The sequence below is a fragment of the Thunnus albacares genome, chromosome 15 (genome assembly GCF_914725855.1).
Source record: "Thunnus albacares chromosome 15, fThuAlb1.1, whole genome shotgun sequence".
NCBI classification, from domain to species: domain Eukaryota; kingdom Metazoa; phylum Chordata; class Actinopteri; order Scombriformes; family Scombridae; genus Thunnus; species Thunnus albacares.
This window is the reverse complement of record NC_058120.1, coordinates 8,713,537-8,731,099: the sequence shown is the minus strand read 5'-3', so window position 1 is coordinate 8,731,099 and position 17,563 is coordinate 8,713,537. Positions and strand designations below refer to the sequence as shown.

The 17,563-nt window shown below is 37.9% G+C and overlaps 1 protein-coding gene across 1 annotated transcript in view; it reads right to left on the bottom strand.

The window, feature by feature from the left end:
* The window catches only part of sntg2 (syntrophin, gamma 2), an 84,635-nt gene that overhangs the window by 50,630 nt on the left and 16,442 nt on the right, over positions 1–17,563 (bottom strand). The window contains exons 2-8 of the mRNA XM_044375489.1: positions 9,149–9,286; positions 8,994–9,050; positions 8,779–8,836; positions 6,966–7,009; positions 6,172–6,213; positions 4,973–5,060; positions 2,618–2,700 (exon numbers count right to left, since the gene is read on the bottom strand). Coding sequence (XP_044231424.1) covers positions 2,618–2,700; positions 4,973–5,060; positions 6,172–6,213; positions 6,966–7,009; positions 8,779–8,836; positions 8,994–9,050; positions 9,149–9,286 — 510 coding nt within the window. The remainder of the gene's footprint in view (positions 1–2,617; positions 2,701–4,972; positions 5,061–6,171; positions 6,214–6,965; positions 7,010–8,778; positions 8,837–8,993; positions 9,051–9,148; positions 9,287–17,563) is intronic.

Genomic DNA, 17,563 nt, shown 5'->3' with positions numbered 1-17,563 from the left:
ACATCATCATGATACAGTTTCACTTAAAGTTGAAAAATGATGGTATTGAATTATTGCCCAGCTGGTAAGTTGGTCTTGTAAAAGCCTAACTTATTTGAAAGAAATAGATTAACGAATTAAATAATAATTTGCTGGTTTTAAAACTTGTTTCCATGTATTAATCACAATAGTTGTTTAAATAGTCTACAACATCCACAAAACTTGCCAATATCCTCTGTATCAGTGTAGCCAACAGCCCAGTTTACTTCCATCGCCCTTTGACCCTAAAGTATGTTGACATCAGTGAGGGGTTGAAGAACAACAGGGAGAGTTTAGCTGAGATAAGTTTAATTCTCTTCTCTCTGCCCGGGGAGCAGCTGCACAGCAGCCAGCTATCAGGGCTGGAACATGCATTTTTGACAGCCAAACACCGTCCTAGCATATATGCGCAGAGGACATTATGGATTACTTCACATTTAATAACATGTCAAAGTCAAAGCGGATTTGTATGAGCCACAGTCCACAAAGAGAGGCAGAGGCTCAGGCTGCAGCTGATAGTGCTGCTGCTGCTGCTCACTGGCTAGTGGTTAGCCCTGCTGAGCTAGCTGGGATGATAAAAACAGAGTATTGGTTAACTGTGAACAGAGTTGATTGTAAGTATTTTGGCTACAGTTGCCCTCCAATATGAAGTGAAACTGAGTCAATATAATACAATGACCTTTCTCATTAAAAAAAGTAACTGCATAACTAATTTCTCAGCAAAGGTACTTGTTATATTACTTTTGTTTGTCAGCCCAGCTACATAAAAGGTGCCTTCCAACAAACCCAAAGCCTTCACATCCACACGTTATATCTCCTGTATTTAACCATGTAGAAACAGAAAACAAGAAAGCAAAGCCAGGTTGCTAAATGTAGGCTTACAAGTGGTTGGCTAGCCAGCTAACAAGACACATCATTTAAATAAGACAAATATGGAGTGATATGGGAGGCACAGAAGACATTTTGACTTGTCATAGTAGGAAAAGCACAGGTATTATTAATAACATTAACAATGGCTCAGTTCTATTCAAGTGTCCCAGTAAGCCATGACAGTGAGCCAGCATGCAAAACACCAGAACCCTGAAACTGAAGCAGATAAATGGAATTCAGCCATCATTCATTTCATTATTTACACCTGTGATTTTCCTACTGTAACATGTTAAAATGAAAAAGGTCTTTTCTGCTCATTTGGTAGAGGCTAGCCACCTCCCCCCACATCCAGCCCTTGCGCCACGTTAATACCTCCTGGACCAGTCTGTCCAATGAACACACTATGGTAAGACAAACCACCTCCCCAAAATGTCAAAGTAACTAAATTACTGAATTTCAAATTATAATCATTTACACTACTTGTGAGTGGAAAAAAAGTAATCATACTACTGTAACACGTTACTAAGTTACAAACTATTGCCCAGTGCTCTTGTAAACCCAATTAAATGTCTCTACAGGTTCTGTATGATTGACATCTCCCTGATTCTCCTGTTAGTTTTGTTGCACCTATTAGGGTAGGACAACTTATACTGTATGTACATCTTTGCCATTCTTGATAGTACATGGGCGTCTAGGACCTAACATAAATCCCTGCCCAACCTCACCTGAGCAGATGTCTAATCAGACCGAATAACTGAAAAACCTGTGTGGGTGCACAGAGTCTCTTATTTGAACACAGTCATTATTTTCTCATGAACGACAGCACTTCCTAGAATTAAAAACAATCTGGCACATTTGTTCCATGATTGTCTTTTATTATGTGGATTCTGATGCCATTCCAGGTGCAGATGCAGATTAACCATTTCCAAACATTTTCTATTAAAATGACAAATTCTGAGGACTGCGCAGCCATATGTGTACAGTTGCTAGCCGTTTCTGGTGAGAAGAGCCAAATGGAGATGCTGGCCATTTCACCTGAGCCTTTCAAACCACACTGATCAGTTGTTGTGTATATGGCCATTGCACAGACATGATACAAAACATTAATTAACAGTTTAGTAGAAATAAATACTCCTAAAGCTACGCTAGTTTGAGGGGTCACTGGTGAAAGCCTCATGTGCATTGCATTGTGGTACTTGCAGGCACTCCTTGCTCTGAGCAAGAGAAAACTTGTTGTCTTAATGGACTACACCACCAATGAACCCAACATAAGTCAAGTTTTATATTCTAGTGCAGTTGTTTTTCAAAATGTAACCACAGCTGTTGCAATGCTTAAGTGACAGTTTTAATCACTATTTAGACAGTTTTCTATGATACTGTATGCACACTTAATTCTTGACACTGACAATTCACAATGGTATTACACAATGTGACGGGGCTACTTTTAAACAACTGTAGGTTCAAAGCATGTTTAAGTGTTACATAATTTGGTATTGAATACGTGAGAGGTTGTAATAACTGGTGAATAAGGCCATCAGATAGACATTTATACTGTAAATACTGTGTTGTACTGAGTTGGTAGAGTGTCAAGCAACTTAAATGCTATTTAAAACGTATAAAAAGCTTAGTTAAAGAGTAGAAAATTGATTTAAGCTAACATTTGGGAATGGGAAAGATAAATAAACATAATCTAATATACAAAATACAGTATCAAATAGATCTCTCTTACCGTGTTGTTTCCATTTAAATGTAAGCCACTGTCAAAGAGTGGAGAGGATACTCGACTGTGATCAGTGGACGGCCCAGGAGAACCTGAGAAAGAGAGGAGAACGATTCATGTTCTTTACATAAAAGCTTCAGAAGAATCACAGTTTAACATTCAGTCCAACTTCCAACTATTATTTCATTTCACCAGAAACAAAGAACATAAGAGTTGCACATAAACCTCAGAGAGCGTGGCCCAGTTCATAGTGTTAAATTTTATATTTATTATTGACTTTATTCTGCTGCCCTGCCTTGAAGCCATGGAAGAGATCATGGACAGCATCCAAAAGAGACAAATGCAGCTGTTTGATATGATATTAGCTTGGCATTAAGAGGACCTGCTTTCTGATTCAGTCACACTCGGTAAAGTGTGGCAAACAGCTCCAGGCCCCTCCTGCTGTCATTTGTGCCACAGTAAAACAAAGGACAGCTTAGTGAGAATACGACTTGAACCTTTCATTCTTAGGCAACAAAACACGATTCACCGGCCAAACACCCTACAGCAAAACCTGGGCATCTCTGCACTGACGCCTTCCTCTGAATGTTAACTTACCCCGAAGAAATGAGGAATTTTCTCACAGCGCTTTGAATTTGCAAGAATATAGTGGTTTATCAACTGAGCTACATATATTCATGCAAGTCTATTAGTATTAATTATTTTTCTACATCTGTGTGCTCTTCATACTTAGATAAATTGTACAAAATCATCATTATGATTGCTTGTGGAGACTGAAATCATTTGTATTACATGGAGCTCTTTCACTTTTTGCTTACAACTAATTCATAAGACAGCAATTATTGGTTGTTCAGCAGTCTGAATGTTTTTGCAACTGTGAACATCTGAAGCCTGAGCTGAGGTCCCATGTGCTGCAGACTTGAACGATGACGTTCACTGTTACATTTGTGCTGGCGATGTTAACTGCACATTTGCTCAGTATTTAAAGGAATAGTTCAACATTTTACGAAGTACATTTTTAGTATTCTTGCTAAGAGATATGTGACCATTAAATATGAAGCTAAAGGAGACATTAGCTTAACATGACAACTTGAAGATGGGGGGCGGGGACAGCTAGCCTGATTCTGTCAAAAAGGTAAAGATTCTGCTCATCAGCACCTCTAAAGCTCACTAAATAACCTGTTTTATGTCATTAATCTTTACAAAAAATTAAATGCAAAAATGACAAGTTGCGGTTTCTCAAAACAAAAAATACTTGCATATTCATATATTCTGCATTTTCAATGTAGAAAAAGATGTCCATTTAAGAAATTGTATCTAGTTAATTGAACATGGAACTGCTTTAAATAGTAGGTCCACTTACTAATTTTGTATAGAACTTTCAACCACATCTTATGGTCTTCCTCACCAGATGGAGTTTGCTAAGTTGCCAAGGACAATGCTGAGAGCAAACTCAAGTTGAGGAAAGTTCCACTGAAGAAAACGGTGAGATGTGGTTAAAAAACACTAGTAAGAGGACTTTAAATTTTTGGGGCATCAAAAAGTGATATTACTGTAGACACTTAAAGGTCTTTTAAAGCATTTTGTTGTAAACCAAAAAAGTCTGTTTTAGATTCAGTGTTAGTCACCAAAACATACGTATCCTTTAGGCCTAACAAACGTGTATTGCCTCATCATGTACATGTGCATTCTCATAGAGACCCACTCATAAAAACATTGCTAATAGCGCTACTAGTGGTCAAAATCTCTCACGTGTCCCTGGTAAATTGTTGACTAATTCGCTTGTCACTCATAATTACCATTGGCAACATGAAGATGTGTTATTTTCAGGTAAATAACCAGATATTCCTCAAATTGTGCAGTAACTTATAACTCTTTACAGTTTGCCATCGCCCATCACATTTACTTGATATGGAAAAAAAACAAGGAAAGTCACAGTAATGTCAGCTATTTAAAAAAAGTGCTCCATGAAATTGCCAAACTTTCTAAAATTCCAATTTGTCTTCAGTCCTGCTTCAAATTCTCATTTTCTTGCTCACTATCATTTTCTAACCCACATACCTCGTTTCTCACCTTTTACCTGCTCCACATGGATGCTTTTAGTGTCTATGTGGCTGCTGAAGGTAAGTACAGGAGCAGAGAATTGCAGCTCGAGGTGTTGCTGTCATTACTGTTCGCTTCAGGCCACTGAGCACAACAATTTATAACTATGAAATAAATGCTCATCTATTGAACAGCTTTAGAGGGTTAAGTTGACCACAAATACAATCCCATAAATGTGGTATACTCCTTTATTTCTAAACTGACTGAATAAAAATGCTGTTTATTGTGAGTTTACACAGCATGAAAACACAGGACTCTTACCTAGAGGCAGTTTTAGAAATGATGGAACTTCTCGCAGGTAGCGAACAGTGATGGTGACCTCATCTCCTGCGGTACGCAAGAGGTGAACCTGACAGGAGCGAGTGAGATAGAGATGGAGATAGCAAGAGAGAGAGAGATTGAAAGTGATGCAGCGAGATGAAATTAATCTCACATAGATGAAACAAGCCACATTCATGTCAAACTGTACACTGCCTGAGCAAACAAAATGCAACAAGAGAGGAGTGAAGAATATGTAATCATAAGTTAAAGCCTGACTGATGTGGGTTCACTTAAATAATCAAAGGCAGAGCTTGAATGCCGGCATTTCTCTCATGACAGGCGGCAGCAAAGTGACAGCTGACACTACAAAGTAATTACACTCTGAATGTCTGATTATCTAATGTCTACGTCACGTGATATAAAATATGTCCTCCAAGATGTCGAGTCGGTTTCAAAGAGGCATTCAAGTAAGTTTAGATGTAAAGAATGAAATATCAAATCTGTCAGTCTATCTAGAACTACCTGGAAAACAGAGAAAAATGAGACACTTAAGTGTAACATCTAAAATGACAGGTCACTCTTACACACCCATAAGTCACTTCTGCTACCAGATCCCTCGCTATCCTCTCCAGCATTGCGTGGTTGCTCTTGTTACTTTAGCCTGAGCATCTGTCAGTGCCGAGAGACTAACAGCCTGTCATTAGAAACTCTAGATTTTGCTCTGAAGAGAAACTGCTCATTATGTGTTTTGATGCTCTGGAGGTGAATATAGTGAACAGCTGTTTGGGGATGCACGAAGAGACGGAGATGACAGGCATGGGAAGAGTGTGTGTGTGTGTGTGTGTGTGTGTGTGTGTGTGTGGGAGGGGGGGTGGTGGCAGAGAATAAAAGAAATATTCGACAAAGACAGGAGCTAAATTGGAGAGAGAAATTGAACAAAAAAATGCCCACATAAAACTCAAATATTAGCGCCCTCAGTTCCTCAGCAGCTTTTGATACCGTTCTACTCCTTTTCAACCTTTTCAATTTGTCACAGTGTAACTCAAAAACAGCCTCCTGCCAAGATGACATCTCAGATTGTTGAGGACCACCTCCGTCTTAAATAACCAGTGGGATTTTGTGTAAACCTGGGAGAAGGATGGAACAGCAATGGAGCAGGGTATTGACTTTTCTCAACAGTAAATTACAAATATACTCACAACTTCCTCATGAGTACAATGCTCTACATTTATGCCATTGACCTGAAGAAACCAACAGAGAAAGTGGAAAATCAAATAGGTAAATATGTCATACAGAAAGTGTGTAATTTAGCAACTCTATGCTTATTTGATGCCTCTCTTGCCGTAACTTAAATAAGTACGTAAATAGATGCGATATTCTGATGGAAGAAATAGCACTTCATTTCATAATATAATTCATAACACCTTCCAATATGAATGTTAATATTGCTAGGCTGCCCAATGAATCTACTTGATATTCTAGATAAAGAGCACATCCAATAAACCTGCGCTCCTGCCAGACAGATTCAAATTAACTTTTTAAAAGATTAAATGAATATCATTACTAAATACAAGACACTTGTGGGTTTTGATGATTATTCTAATGAACAGAAGCCATAATTTATTGGTATCTTTATGATTAACCTACCACAGAATCTATGACAGTGAGGTATTTGTTTACATACATTGAAATCATGACTCAATAATAACAACAACAACAACAATAATAATAATAATAATAATAATAATAATAATAATAATAATAAGTTTAACCACAATAATATCTCCTCAAAAGTACATAGAGACATAATAAAAGACTCATTTGATTAAAATTATGCAGTTCAAAGTTAAAAAATATTCTCTTTCTATTTTCTCAATGAAATTAAAGTCTGTCAAAACGCGAGAGGGTTGAAATTAAGATGCAACAAGTTGCCACTCTTGGCGGTGACCCAAATCAACCTCGAAGCAAATAAGTCATGAACTGATGTACCAACCTGCAACACAGCATCCCCGACGAATAGCTTCCCCGTCTGATCGGCTGCAGGCGTCAATTGTCAAGTGTCAGAGGTTAATGAAAACATTAGAAAATAATTGCTCATTTCATACATGGTAATGTGGTGGAAATAGCAATCAGTGTCTCTGTCTGACTAATCTCAGGCAACATCCTACAGCTCAGAGAAAGAACACAGAAAAAGCATGAAATTTGAAACTAATCAGGATATAAACTCATTTGCAGCGGCATGGGGGGAAACAATGAAACCTCTGTTGTGGAAAGATTTGTGAAGCTCTGTGAAAAGGGCTCTTAACATCCCCGGGGATATGAAGACATGATTCTCTAGTATGCAAAAAAGGTATTAAGAGGGATGTGGGCAAAAAGACAAATTACAGGGCAACGGTTCACTGACATGACGCTCCGATAATGTATCCTAGCAGGATACTGAGAAGTCATCAGTTCTTACAATTTAACTGATAAACATGATTAAAGTATTTTCTTTTCCATCTAGCAAACAGCATGGTCATATTTACTCTTTCAGTCTGGCTACTTCTTCACAGTTTTTGCCCTTCCACAGCTTTTAGAGACAGCCTCGCTGATTATGAATGCCTATCCTGCCTGGAAATAATCTGTATCCTCTACACTCAATTAACAATGAATGCAAAAATAAGTTGACTCATATTCTATTCAGTGTCTACCAGTAAGTCTACATAAAAAGTCTACAAATAAAGCAGTTTTAACAGAATACTTAAACATTTTGGGGAATATATATATTTTTTATTTCTTTCTCAAGCTTGAGATGAAAGTTTGTACCATTCTCATATCTGTCCTCCTCTTAAGTATGGAGCTGGAAGTGGGACATGTTTAACCTAGCTTAGCATAAAGACAGGAAACAGGGGGCAAGTGTTAGCTTAGCACGGTCCAAAATGAAACTCTATAAACAGACTTATTTCCACAATCAAATCTTTTTAACCCTTACTTTAAAGGAAATGTAAGAACTTAAAGTTGTTAAATGGGGAGTTTGTTATCTTTAACAATTTCTTGGCCAACAAAAGCCGGGTGCATTGACTGTTCAGCAACCCAAAGTCTTGAAATCACAGCAAGATAGCCAGGTTTGGTACAATCGTGCTTGTACAGAGACCAAAACAAAAACCTGTTTTCTGATAGCATCTGGCAACCAGAGCTATAGCCGCAGATGCTAGGCGGATGATACACTGCCTTTCGTCAAGGACTACCCCCAAACAAACAACTAAAATCACTAAGTGTCATTTTTACATTTCTGTACATGTACAGTTTAAATACACAGGAAACATTGTGTAGATAAGTCAACTTTAGAGGTGTTGTAGAGGTGTATTTTTTAACTTAAGTTAACTAAGAGTCATGCTAGAAGTTCTAGTCTTTATGCTAAGCTAGGCTAAACATGTCTTAAATCCAGTGTTGTACTTAACACATACATGAGAGTGGTATCAATCTTCTCGTCTAGCTCTGGGAAAGAAAGCAAATATAAGTAATCAAAAAAAAAATAAATAAATAATCCCAAAACTGTTATCCCATTTCTTTACACTTTAACAACCTTTTCTTTGATCATGTCCTATTTTAATCCATACTTCTACAGGAAATTGATGATGATGAAAATTAATGATGCTCAAAATGCTTTCATTGAGAATTTAAATGTCAATAGTAAAACATTTAGTGTCACTTTCCTCATTCTTTCATTACTATTTCAATATTGAACTCGATTAATGACATTTAACAGTGTATTGAAAACCATTTCCACATCCACATTACAGTAGTGAGATAAAATGCTTTCTTACCTACTTGATCTTTAAAAATCTTTGAAATAACCACAGGCACATTGTGCTCTGCACCTCCCTGAAAAGCAGGAGAGAAAGATGAGGATGAATGTTGTTGAATTTCAGCAGTGAAATTTGCCCCCAAAACCGCTCTCTCAGACAAACAGTCATCTTTGCAACCCAAAGCCTTTTCATTTCCACTTTAGTCTCTCCATAATCAAAACTTATCTGCTTACTTTGATGCTTAAGCCCAGACCGCCAGTCGCCTGTCTTCTGAGTACAACAGTTCTGTGCTTTAGAAAGTGGGAGTTTCTTATTGGCAAAAGGATATTGTGAACATTGAAACAGTATTCTGGGCATGAATTAAAATGGATGCCTCGGGCGCACTTACATTTACTTGGGATTCACTTCCTCCTGTGCAAACCACATCCAGCTTCTGTATGGTTAATACCTCTTTGGTCAGTTTCAGGCAGACATCATAGGTATTATTGGTCTCCTCATTGTACAGCAAAGCAATTCCAGATTTGGTCTGTTGGAATTGAGAAGAGCATTGACATTTGGCAAAGCAGAGCAATTATATACACAATGAACATTTTAATCCTCTTTTCTCAATGTGTCATTTGTGTAGTCTAGTTGTGTGTTAATTGGTTTTGCTTGACATTGTGAAAGTGTGAACCTTTGTGTAAGAGAAAAAACAAAAAGTTGCATGGTTGCATACGTAAGTTCAGGCAATTCCACTAGATAAATTGATGTAGAGGGCAGAAATGACAACAGTCAATTCAGATAACAGGACACAGCACAGACATTACACTATATATATACACACTATGACTTGGTGAAGATTCCACAAATACCTCTAAACAAAAAACAGTGCAGCTCAATCACACCCACAAACTGAATGCTTGTCATTCTCTGTGATTTTCCACTGCACACACCAAATGAAAGAACCAACAATGTAAAGTCAAACAACTGAACTCTTGTGCTGCTCTTATTAATTTGAAATTTCCTCAACTTTTTGTTTAGAGATTATGAGAGTGACTGCCAGACGGAGTTCTTTCAAATTCTAAAATGCTGCCAGTAACATTTCAGATAATAAAGTACAGTGTTTTTTTTGTCTGGTGTACCCCCACAGCCCCTGCACAGCTCAGATGCTCCTTCAGTGACACCACCTGTCATGTTACAAATGTTTTAATTTGTTGGTTAAACACTATTTATGAGCTAATAGTGTATTTTGTCACAATATTGTTTGCTTTGTCTTTTTTTTCCAGTTTGGTTAAGTTTGCATTGCTACTGTTATTACTTTGAGTGACAGAGGTTTGACATTTGAACCATTTGTCCATTACTGTTAACTATCTATTTTGGCTTCTCTGCTCACTTCCTTAGGAGTTTTCACTCACTCTCAATGAACCGCAACATGCCCACACCTGGCTAAGGGACCTCTGCTGCAGCTCTCTCCCCCTCATTTCCTGTCATCTTTCTACCATCTGACAAAGGCCTAAAACTGGAGTTGGTGGGAGTCCTGTCCTGTACAGTCAGTCAGCCTATCGTAGCTGGTAGATTGTTGGTTATTGTGACGATGAATATAATAAATTTTAGCCTAACGTCATGCCAACTTGTATTTGTGTGTTTACGTTCCTGCTAAACACAAATGGGTTTTTTTTTTTTTTTTTTACCAAATCATAATTTCTATTTGACATGGTGGCATGGCTCAAGGGATTAATCAGATGGATTGCCATGAAATTTTCTACAGATATTCACAGTTTATTGAACTGTCTCGACAACTATTGGATGAATCACCATGCAATTTAGTTGATGTGCTCAAGATAAATTCTGACAACTTTGGTGATCCAACTATAATTCTTTTTTTGGGGGGGAAATTTTATGCTGAGAGATGAAAAGAAATGAGGGAAAGAGAAATTCAACAAAGGCACCTCCCTGGACTTAAACCAGGGATATTCATGGTTGGCATCTTAGCCCCTAGACAACAGGGGCACCTTGTAATCTAACAAATTTTAGTCCCCCTCCATTCAAAAACATGTTTTTCATCTTGTTCCTACAGTTGGATGTTTGAGCTTTACTGTGCAGAATGATGTATGTGCAGAGTTTGACACCAGAAGCCTGTTGTCACATTCATCTGCAGAAGGTGGAAAGTTTCTCTATGTTTAGTAAAAATCTGATTTAAGGGGTGGGCCTATGGAAGCCAATCTTGGTCCAATATTCAACTTAGACAGCTGTGATGTGGAACTTACAGCCTTCAGTGCACATATAGTGAAAATGGACTTTGCTGTGAAATAGGAGACATCTTGTGTCAAGCGGTTAAACTTTTGAAATGAAATATATTTGCATATTCATGAACTCATTTTATGGATTTTAAAGTGGTAATTATACTTTTTTGTGGAAAAATCATATCAGACACAATATTGTTCGAGGCAGAGTATTTTTTATGTCTTAATACATGCCTGGAGGGGATCTTTAATTTGGTGACATTTCATCAAGCGCCAAAATTTCAATTTGTTGTTTTAGACCAAAGTCTGCAAAACTAACATTCCCTTCAGCAAATGTCAATGCTAATGCCTAATATGCAAATGTTAGCATGCTAACACACTAAACTAACATGGCGAACATGGTAAACATTATACCAAATACTAAACATCAGCATGTTAGCATTATTAGCTCAAAGCTGTGCCCATGTACAGCCTGACAGAGACGCTATCATAGCTGTAGACTCTTAGTCTTGTTTGAGTTGGCTGATCTACTCCACAATCTTTCCACATGCCCTGTGGTAACTGCAGAAGTACCCCCAAGGTTGCAAGTTCCCCCTAATTGGAAATACATCATTACAGGGTAGACTGGCCCTATGTAGTTGCCTGTAAAAAGAGGTCAATAGAAAACAGGCTTCCCACATGATGCAGCCCCCTGAGTCATTTTATTGTGACCTCTAATAATAGCTCCTCTATTCTGTCATTTGTAGAAATGGCAAAACACAGCAGTGAGATGCATTATTCCCTCTGGTCTTGTCACAATCCCATCCATGATGTCTAAATATCATATAGACAAGCAATTCCCCAGGTCCCATCCTCAACCTCCTCCCCTTGTATATTGGCATATGCTTGAAAATCCTATTTTCAAGGGTTGAAGGTTGAGTTACATCATTTCCCCAAGCTTCATCAAAACCCAGCAAAAGAAGTCTATGTGATTGATGGATGATCTGACATAAACAAATTAACTGAAGGAGAAGAGTCTGTATTTGATGGGAAAACAATTGCCAGCTGAAGTGACTTGACTGTGAAGTGAAGAAACATCTTACAGGCAGTGGAAAAAATAGAAGGGAGCACAAATACAAATCAAAACCAATGAGCATTGTAAGTCTCACAAAGATATGATTTATTGCAATATGTTTCTGTATTCTAGTTATTGTGTCCACCCCATTTTTCATTTGCTTTCAATGTAGCAGGTTTTAGTAGGTTTCTCTGTTGACTGAAGTATTACGACACACCTCCTACAGCACTGTGGATAATAAGTAGTGCACCCATAGTGCTTGTACTAGTTGAACCCTTTTTTCAAATGTTTTCCACCAAGCATTTCAATTAATCATTTTCAACTAATTAAAGCAGCAGAAAGTAAAATCAATACTAGATAAAGGCTTGAATATCACTATCAACAGTATTGTATAAAGATAATCACCCTAAACTCACAAGGATAACATACATACATTTTTCATATTTTTATATGTAGAAATTAAACATGAATTGCAATTAGATTTTTGGCATTTACAGTAGGTTAAAGTTATTTCGAGTAATGTTAGACACCCTGAAAGACAGCGCAGGTTCTATTTAGATTCTTTGTTGCAGGTATAAACATGTAGAAGCTGCTAAATGATTTTTTATTTGAAGAAATTAGGGCATGGATATATTCACTACATCTACTTGACTAGAAAAGGGGAATTATCACCAATATTGACATGATACAAAATGTAAAAAAAAAACCCCAAATATTCAAATACAAGAAATTACTCTGCCTGTTGTGATCAATACTTAATAATAATGAAATTCTTAGAATAAGACAGGGCAATGCAATAAGACAGTGATCATGAGAAGAACAAGAATACAAATAGTTGTGGTTTGTTGTCCTATTGTTGTCCTTTTTTGAAGGCATTATCTAGATTTCAGTAGAACAGCAGAAGATTGACTTTTTCATAGAGGATGTATACAACTGCACTCTTGAGTGGGTGACAAAGGTGACAATCAGTGTGTGAGTGAGGTCAACCAATTCTCTTTTAAGAGACTTTGAGATGAAGGTTGTGCTCTGTTCCTGCCAAAGAGGACAGAGTGTTAATTAAGGCTTCATGTGGAGCCTCTGAGGACATATGGCTGCTGGGCATCACAATGGCTACACTGCATTCACAAAACAAGTTTCAAAGTTTGATGGTAGACAAAGGCAACATAAGCCAGTTTCCCTGACTGCCTGTAATGATAACAATAAAAAACACTTTCACCTCTAATTACTTTATTACTGCCCAGCCTCTAATGTAGCCGTTATTGTTTCTTGTCAAATGACGGAGCTGTTAAGTCTAAATAATAACACTACAATACCCAGTAACTGCGTTATTGTTATTGATGTGTCTTTGGCAAGATTTTCATACAATGCAGTACATTAACAATCACACAGCCATAAATTTTACATATTTTTGTTAAGGTTGACTGCACCAGGGATAAAAGAGCTTTGTTCACTTTATTTGGCTATTGACATTTGAGGCATTAGCTAGAAAGACAGTGAGAAGCTAGTTTATTTGTGCATCAGAACACCTAACAGACTGTAGCTCAATAACTATAGAAATTTCCAGTCAATAATCAGTTTTTACATAGTTTTTATAATTAAAAAGTACCAAAGATCTCAGAAATACTCCACTTCCTCTTAGCAACTGGAGCCGCATGTCTATGTTCACAGCAGCTGGCAGGCTGAGCCCCAGCAGGGGAGCATAAACATGGGGAGAATGTTGTTAGCAGTTGTACTGAAGAGTAAGAACTACACCAGCATTTAAATTAACCAAAATGATATTGTCAGATATGTTTACATGCTGTTTACAGCTAATTAGCTTCGTAGCCTGCAAACTGACATTAGCGGTGCACTTTTCCTCAGTGGATGCTTGTTTAGGAGCTTGTTCAACAAGTTATGGTGCAGGACAAGATGTTTGTAAATTAGATAAGAAGGAGAGTTTAGCAGGGAAGCTAATGTGGGTTGGTGCTCAGAGTCTGTGGCTCTTGTGTTGTATAGCTGGCTGCTGTCTGGCTGTTAGTTGGCGTGCCTGTCTGCTCTGCATACGATCGAACATCATTGACATTACTGTTTCATGCAAATGTGGTTTAAAATTAAGCAATTTGATTAGCTATGTGGAAACAAGTTGTTCATCTACGTAGACGCAGACGTAATGATCTTCCGATGAGTTTTGCAAAAATAGGGGACGACATTCTAAAGGTGCAGTGTGTAGAATTTAATGTCATCTATCGGAACGGACTTGGCAGAAGTGTAATATAATATTCATAAGTATGTTTTAATTAGTGTATATGACAAACCAAACACTGGCTCAAGAGAGGGCCTTTCTCATTTTTCACGCCACCTCAGTTTCTCCTACACGCTTGGAAGGGGAGAGGGAAGGGTATTCAGTTTATTGCAATCTTCAACCTCACTGTTAGATCCCACTGAATCCTACACATTGCACCTTTAGTAGGTGTGCTTCTTAAACAGTGGGCTACTGGGTGCCTCATTTGATGTGGTATGCAAGTTAGCTAGCTACGCTAACTAGGTTCCACTTTCTGAGTGGAATACAAACTTAACAGCACTATGAGTTCTCACAAATGTTAAATGCTGTAAAGAGACAAACGGCTGAAAATGTTAATGGCTGATAGCTAATGTTTAGTGTAAAAAATGCCTGATAACATACTGGAGAATGTCACGCCATATATCCTACATATAGAATGACATTCTCCAGTTAGTAGTGCACCATGGGAGTTGACAGTGTATCTCTTAATGCCGTCGCTCTCAGTTTTCTTTCACCCACTACAATAGAAATGTCCACCAAGAGGCTTGAAGCTTAGACGCTGTTTCCATAAAAATTGATTTTTGAAAAATAAGAAAACAATGTACAATAGCTGCAGCGTCATTATAGCTGATATGTACGCTACTTAAACAACCTTAAAGTAGGGGCCTCCAGTAATGTTACATCTGATATCAGTGCTCAAAGACATCCATCATATTCTCTGGGAAATTGATTCTTAACCAGTGTACTGATGCTTACTTTGGTGCTAAAATAATGGTGCGAATTATGAAACGATTAAAACATTGCTTGGCTCATTGAATGACTCACATCACTCGTTTGATGGGATGAGCTTTAGTGAGACTCTGTATTTAAAAAGACCTAATTCATTCCTGTGGGTTGAGTTTTAGTTTGTTTTTAATGTACAGTAGCAGTGGGTGTTGTGGATTCTTATGGTAATCATGGATCAGTTACATATTTTCAAGTATTTAGTGACAGAGCCATCAAGGAAACAATGTGGGAAAGTATGTGGGAAGTGGGAACTGATGTCCCCCAAATAAAGTATCAGCTCTTGGGTTTATCATTTATCTTCTGCCAGCTTGTTGATGTGTGGCTGTGCAGGCATGTATAGGACCATAAACCAGTCTAGGCCAGATCATCAGCATATTCTAGTAAATACGCTGCTGTCTTGCTTCCTCATTTCATTTGTGTAGATTGAAAACAATAGAGTGGATAAAAGCAGCCTTGTGGGACACCTGTTCATAAAACAATCTCGTTAAAAAATAACACACTGGTTGCATATTCTCTTTAGGGCAGTCTGTCAGAAATTCTTTAATCCAATGAAAAAAAAACAAAAAAACAACCCTTCAGCATTCAGATCACACAGCCACTGCAGAATCGCATTTATTTACATTATATTCAAAACTGAATTGAGTTAAAATCTTATGACAGCATATCATATTCATCATGCCGACTGTGGTCATAATAGTGTCTTTTCACTTTAAAACCTTACTGCCTAACTGTGGGGGGGTGAAGCTGACAACCTAATGCAAGCTTAAATGTACATTGTGTTTTTTAACACCATGTCAAAGTGGTGTTGATTCAAATCCATGGTCATTCTGAGGGCTTTGCTTTATTTACAATATAACACATAACACATCAAAACAAGGTGATGACCACAGCTTTTTTAAGTACAATAAGTGAGAATTCATGTAAAAATAATTTTATCTCCCTCAGTCAAGAGGTTAAGTGTCTCAGAAGAGCATACATTAGAGAAATGAGAGAAAAATCTACTTGGTTCCTAGTATCTGAGACCTGACCAGGGACACAACTGGTCTGAAATTGGATATGGTGTATCAATATCTCTTATACCTGAGTGGATCTGAGCAGATTCACCATCAGCTCTGATTACATGGTGCGTCATAATCATCACAGGAGAAAAATTTGTTTTAACAGAAAAAAAACAAAAAACGACATGTATTGCTACTCTCTCTGACCACAGTGCATCATGTTGCTGCCAGCGTTGGTGTTGTCTCTCTATTTGGGTCTTTATGGGACTCACTCTCTCTCAGTCTCTTTCAGATCAGGTCTCTTTTTTGCATCAGGTTCAGGTAGGCTTGCTTTTTTCCCCCCAACATATTTGTGAGAACAGCATCTAATCTTCAGGCCTGCAGGCATTTCCCATGACAGCAGCTGACTGACATCTGATGGCCAGCGTTGCAAGAAGAAGCGCTAACAACTTCCATGGTGCACTACCTACTGAAGCACATCATAGCCCTATATAGCCTATTACTGTTGATACAAAAAGCCTTTTCTCCTTTTTCAAGCACATTTAGCATTGGTTACGTACTGGTAGCGTCTGTCCCTTTACAACATTCAACATTTGTGAGTAACCATCATTCTGTGAAGTTTGTATTTCACCCAGAAAGCTGGCAAGCTTAAAAGTGGAAGCTAGTTAAACTTGCTAACGTTAGTACTGATTCCCACTAGACATTTCTTTTTGTTCATGTTATTTCAACACGAGTTGTCAAGCTCCTGCACACTCTTGTGCTGTGTTCATCCCACTTTGTAGGAAGAGGGAGGTTTAGCTTGTGTTCACTGTCTCTCTTTCATGGGTTCAGTTGTGGAGATTGCAAATGATCAGACTGTCAGCAACAGAGTCCCATGAGGTCAGCACTCTGTACGTTACTCTGTGAATCATGACAGAGAGTAACATAAGAAGTCACAGAGCCATGTTCGGATGCTGAAATCACATATGGGACAAAGCAATGGTTAACAATGTCAACCCCCCTTACTGCCTTTTGGAATTGAAGTGCTATTCCAAACTATTTTTAGTGCTTGCCCACACAGATATTGCACCAATCAAACTACAGTGCTGACATCTGAAAACATTGTTAGTCTGAAAATGATTCTCAGTACAGTAAGACCAAATCAATTTAAAGGTGTTGATGAAGTGAAAAAATCTGCCAAGTTGTTAAAGGTTTACAGAAAATTGTATTACCATTTGGTTTATAAGGTCACTGTAGTACAGAAGAGAATCTATGTACAGCACTGAAGGAAAATCAAAGCCACATTTTTCAGAAAGTTACATATAGATGGTGAAAGTACAAATAATGCCACAGGGTGAACATGTATAGTTAATTAGTTAATTCAGGGGATATCTTCACACACAGTAGGTGAGCAGACTCAAACAGAGATGACAACATCAGTCAGACGTATTGCATAAGGGCTCACTTGATATCTGCAATTTATTTCAGACAGTGGTATAAATTA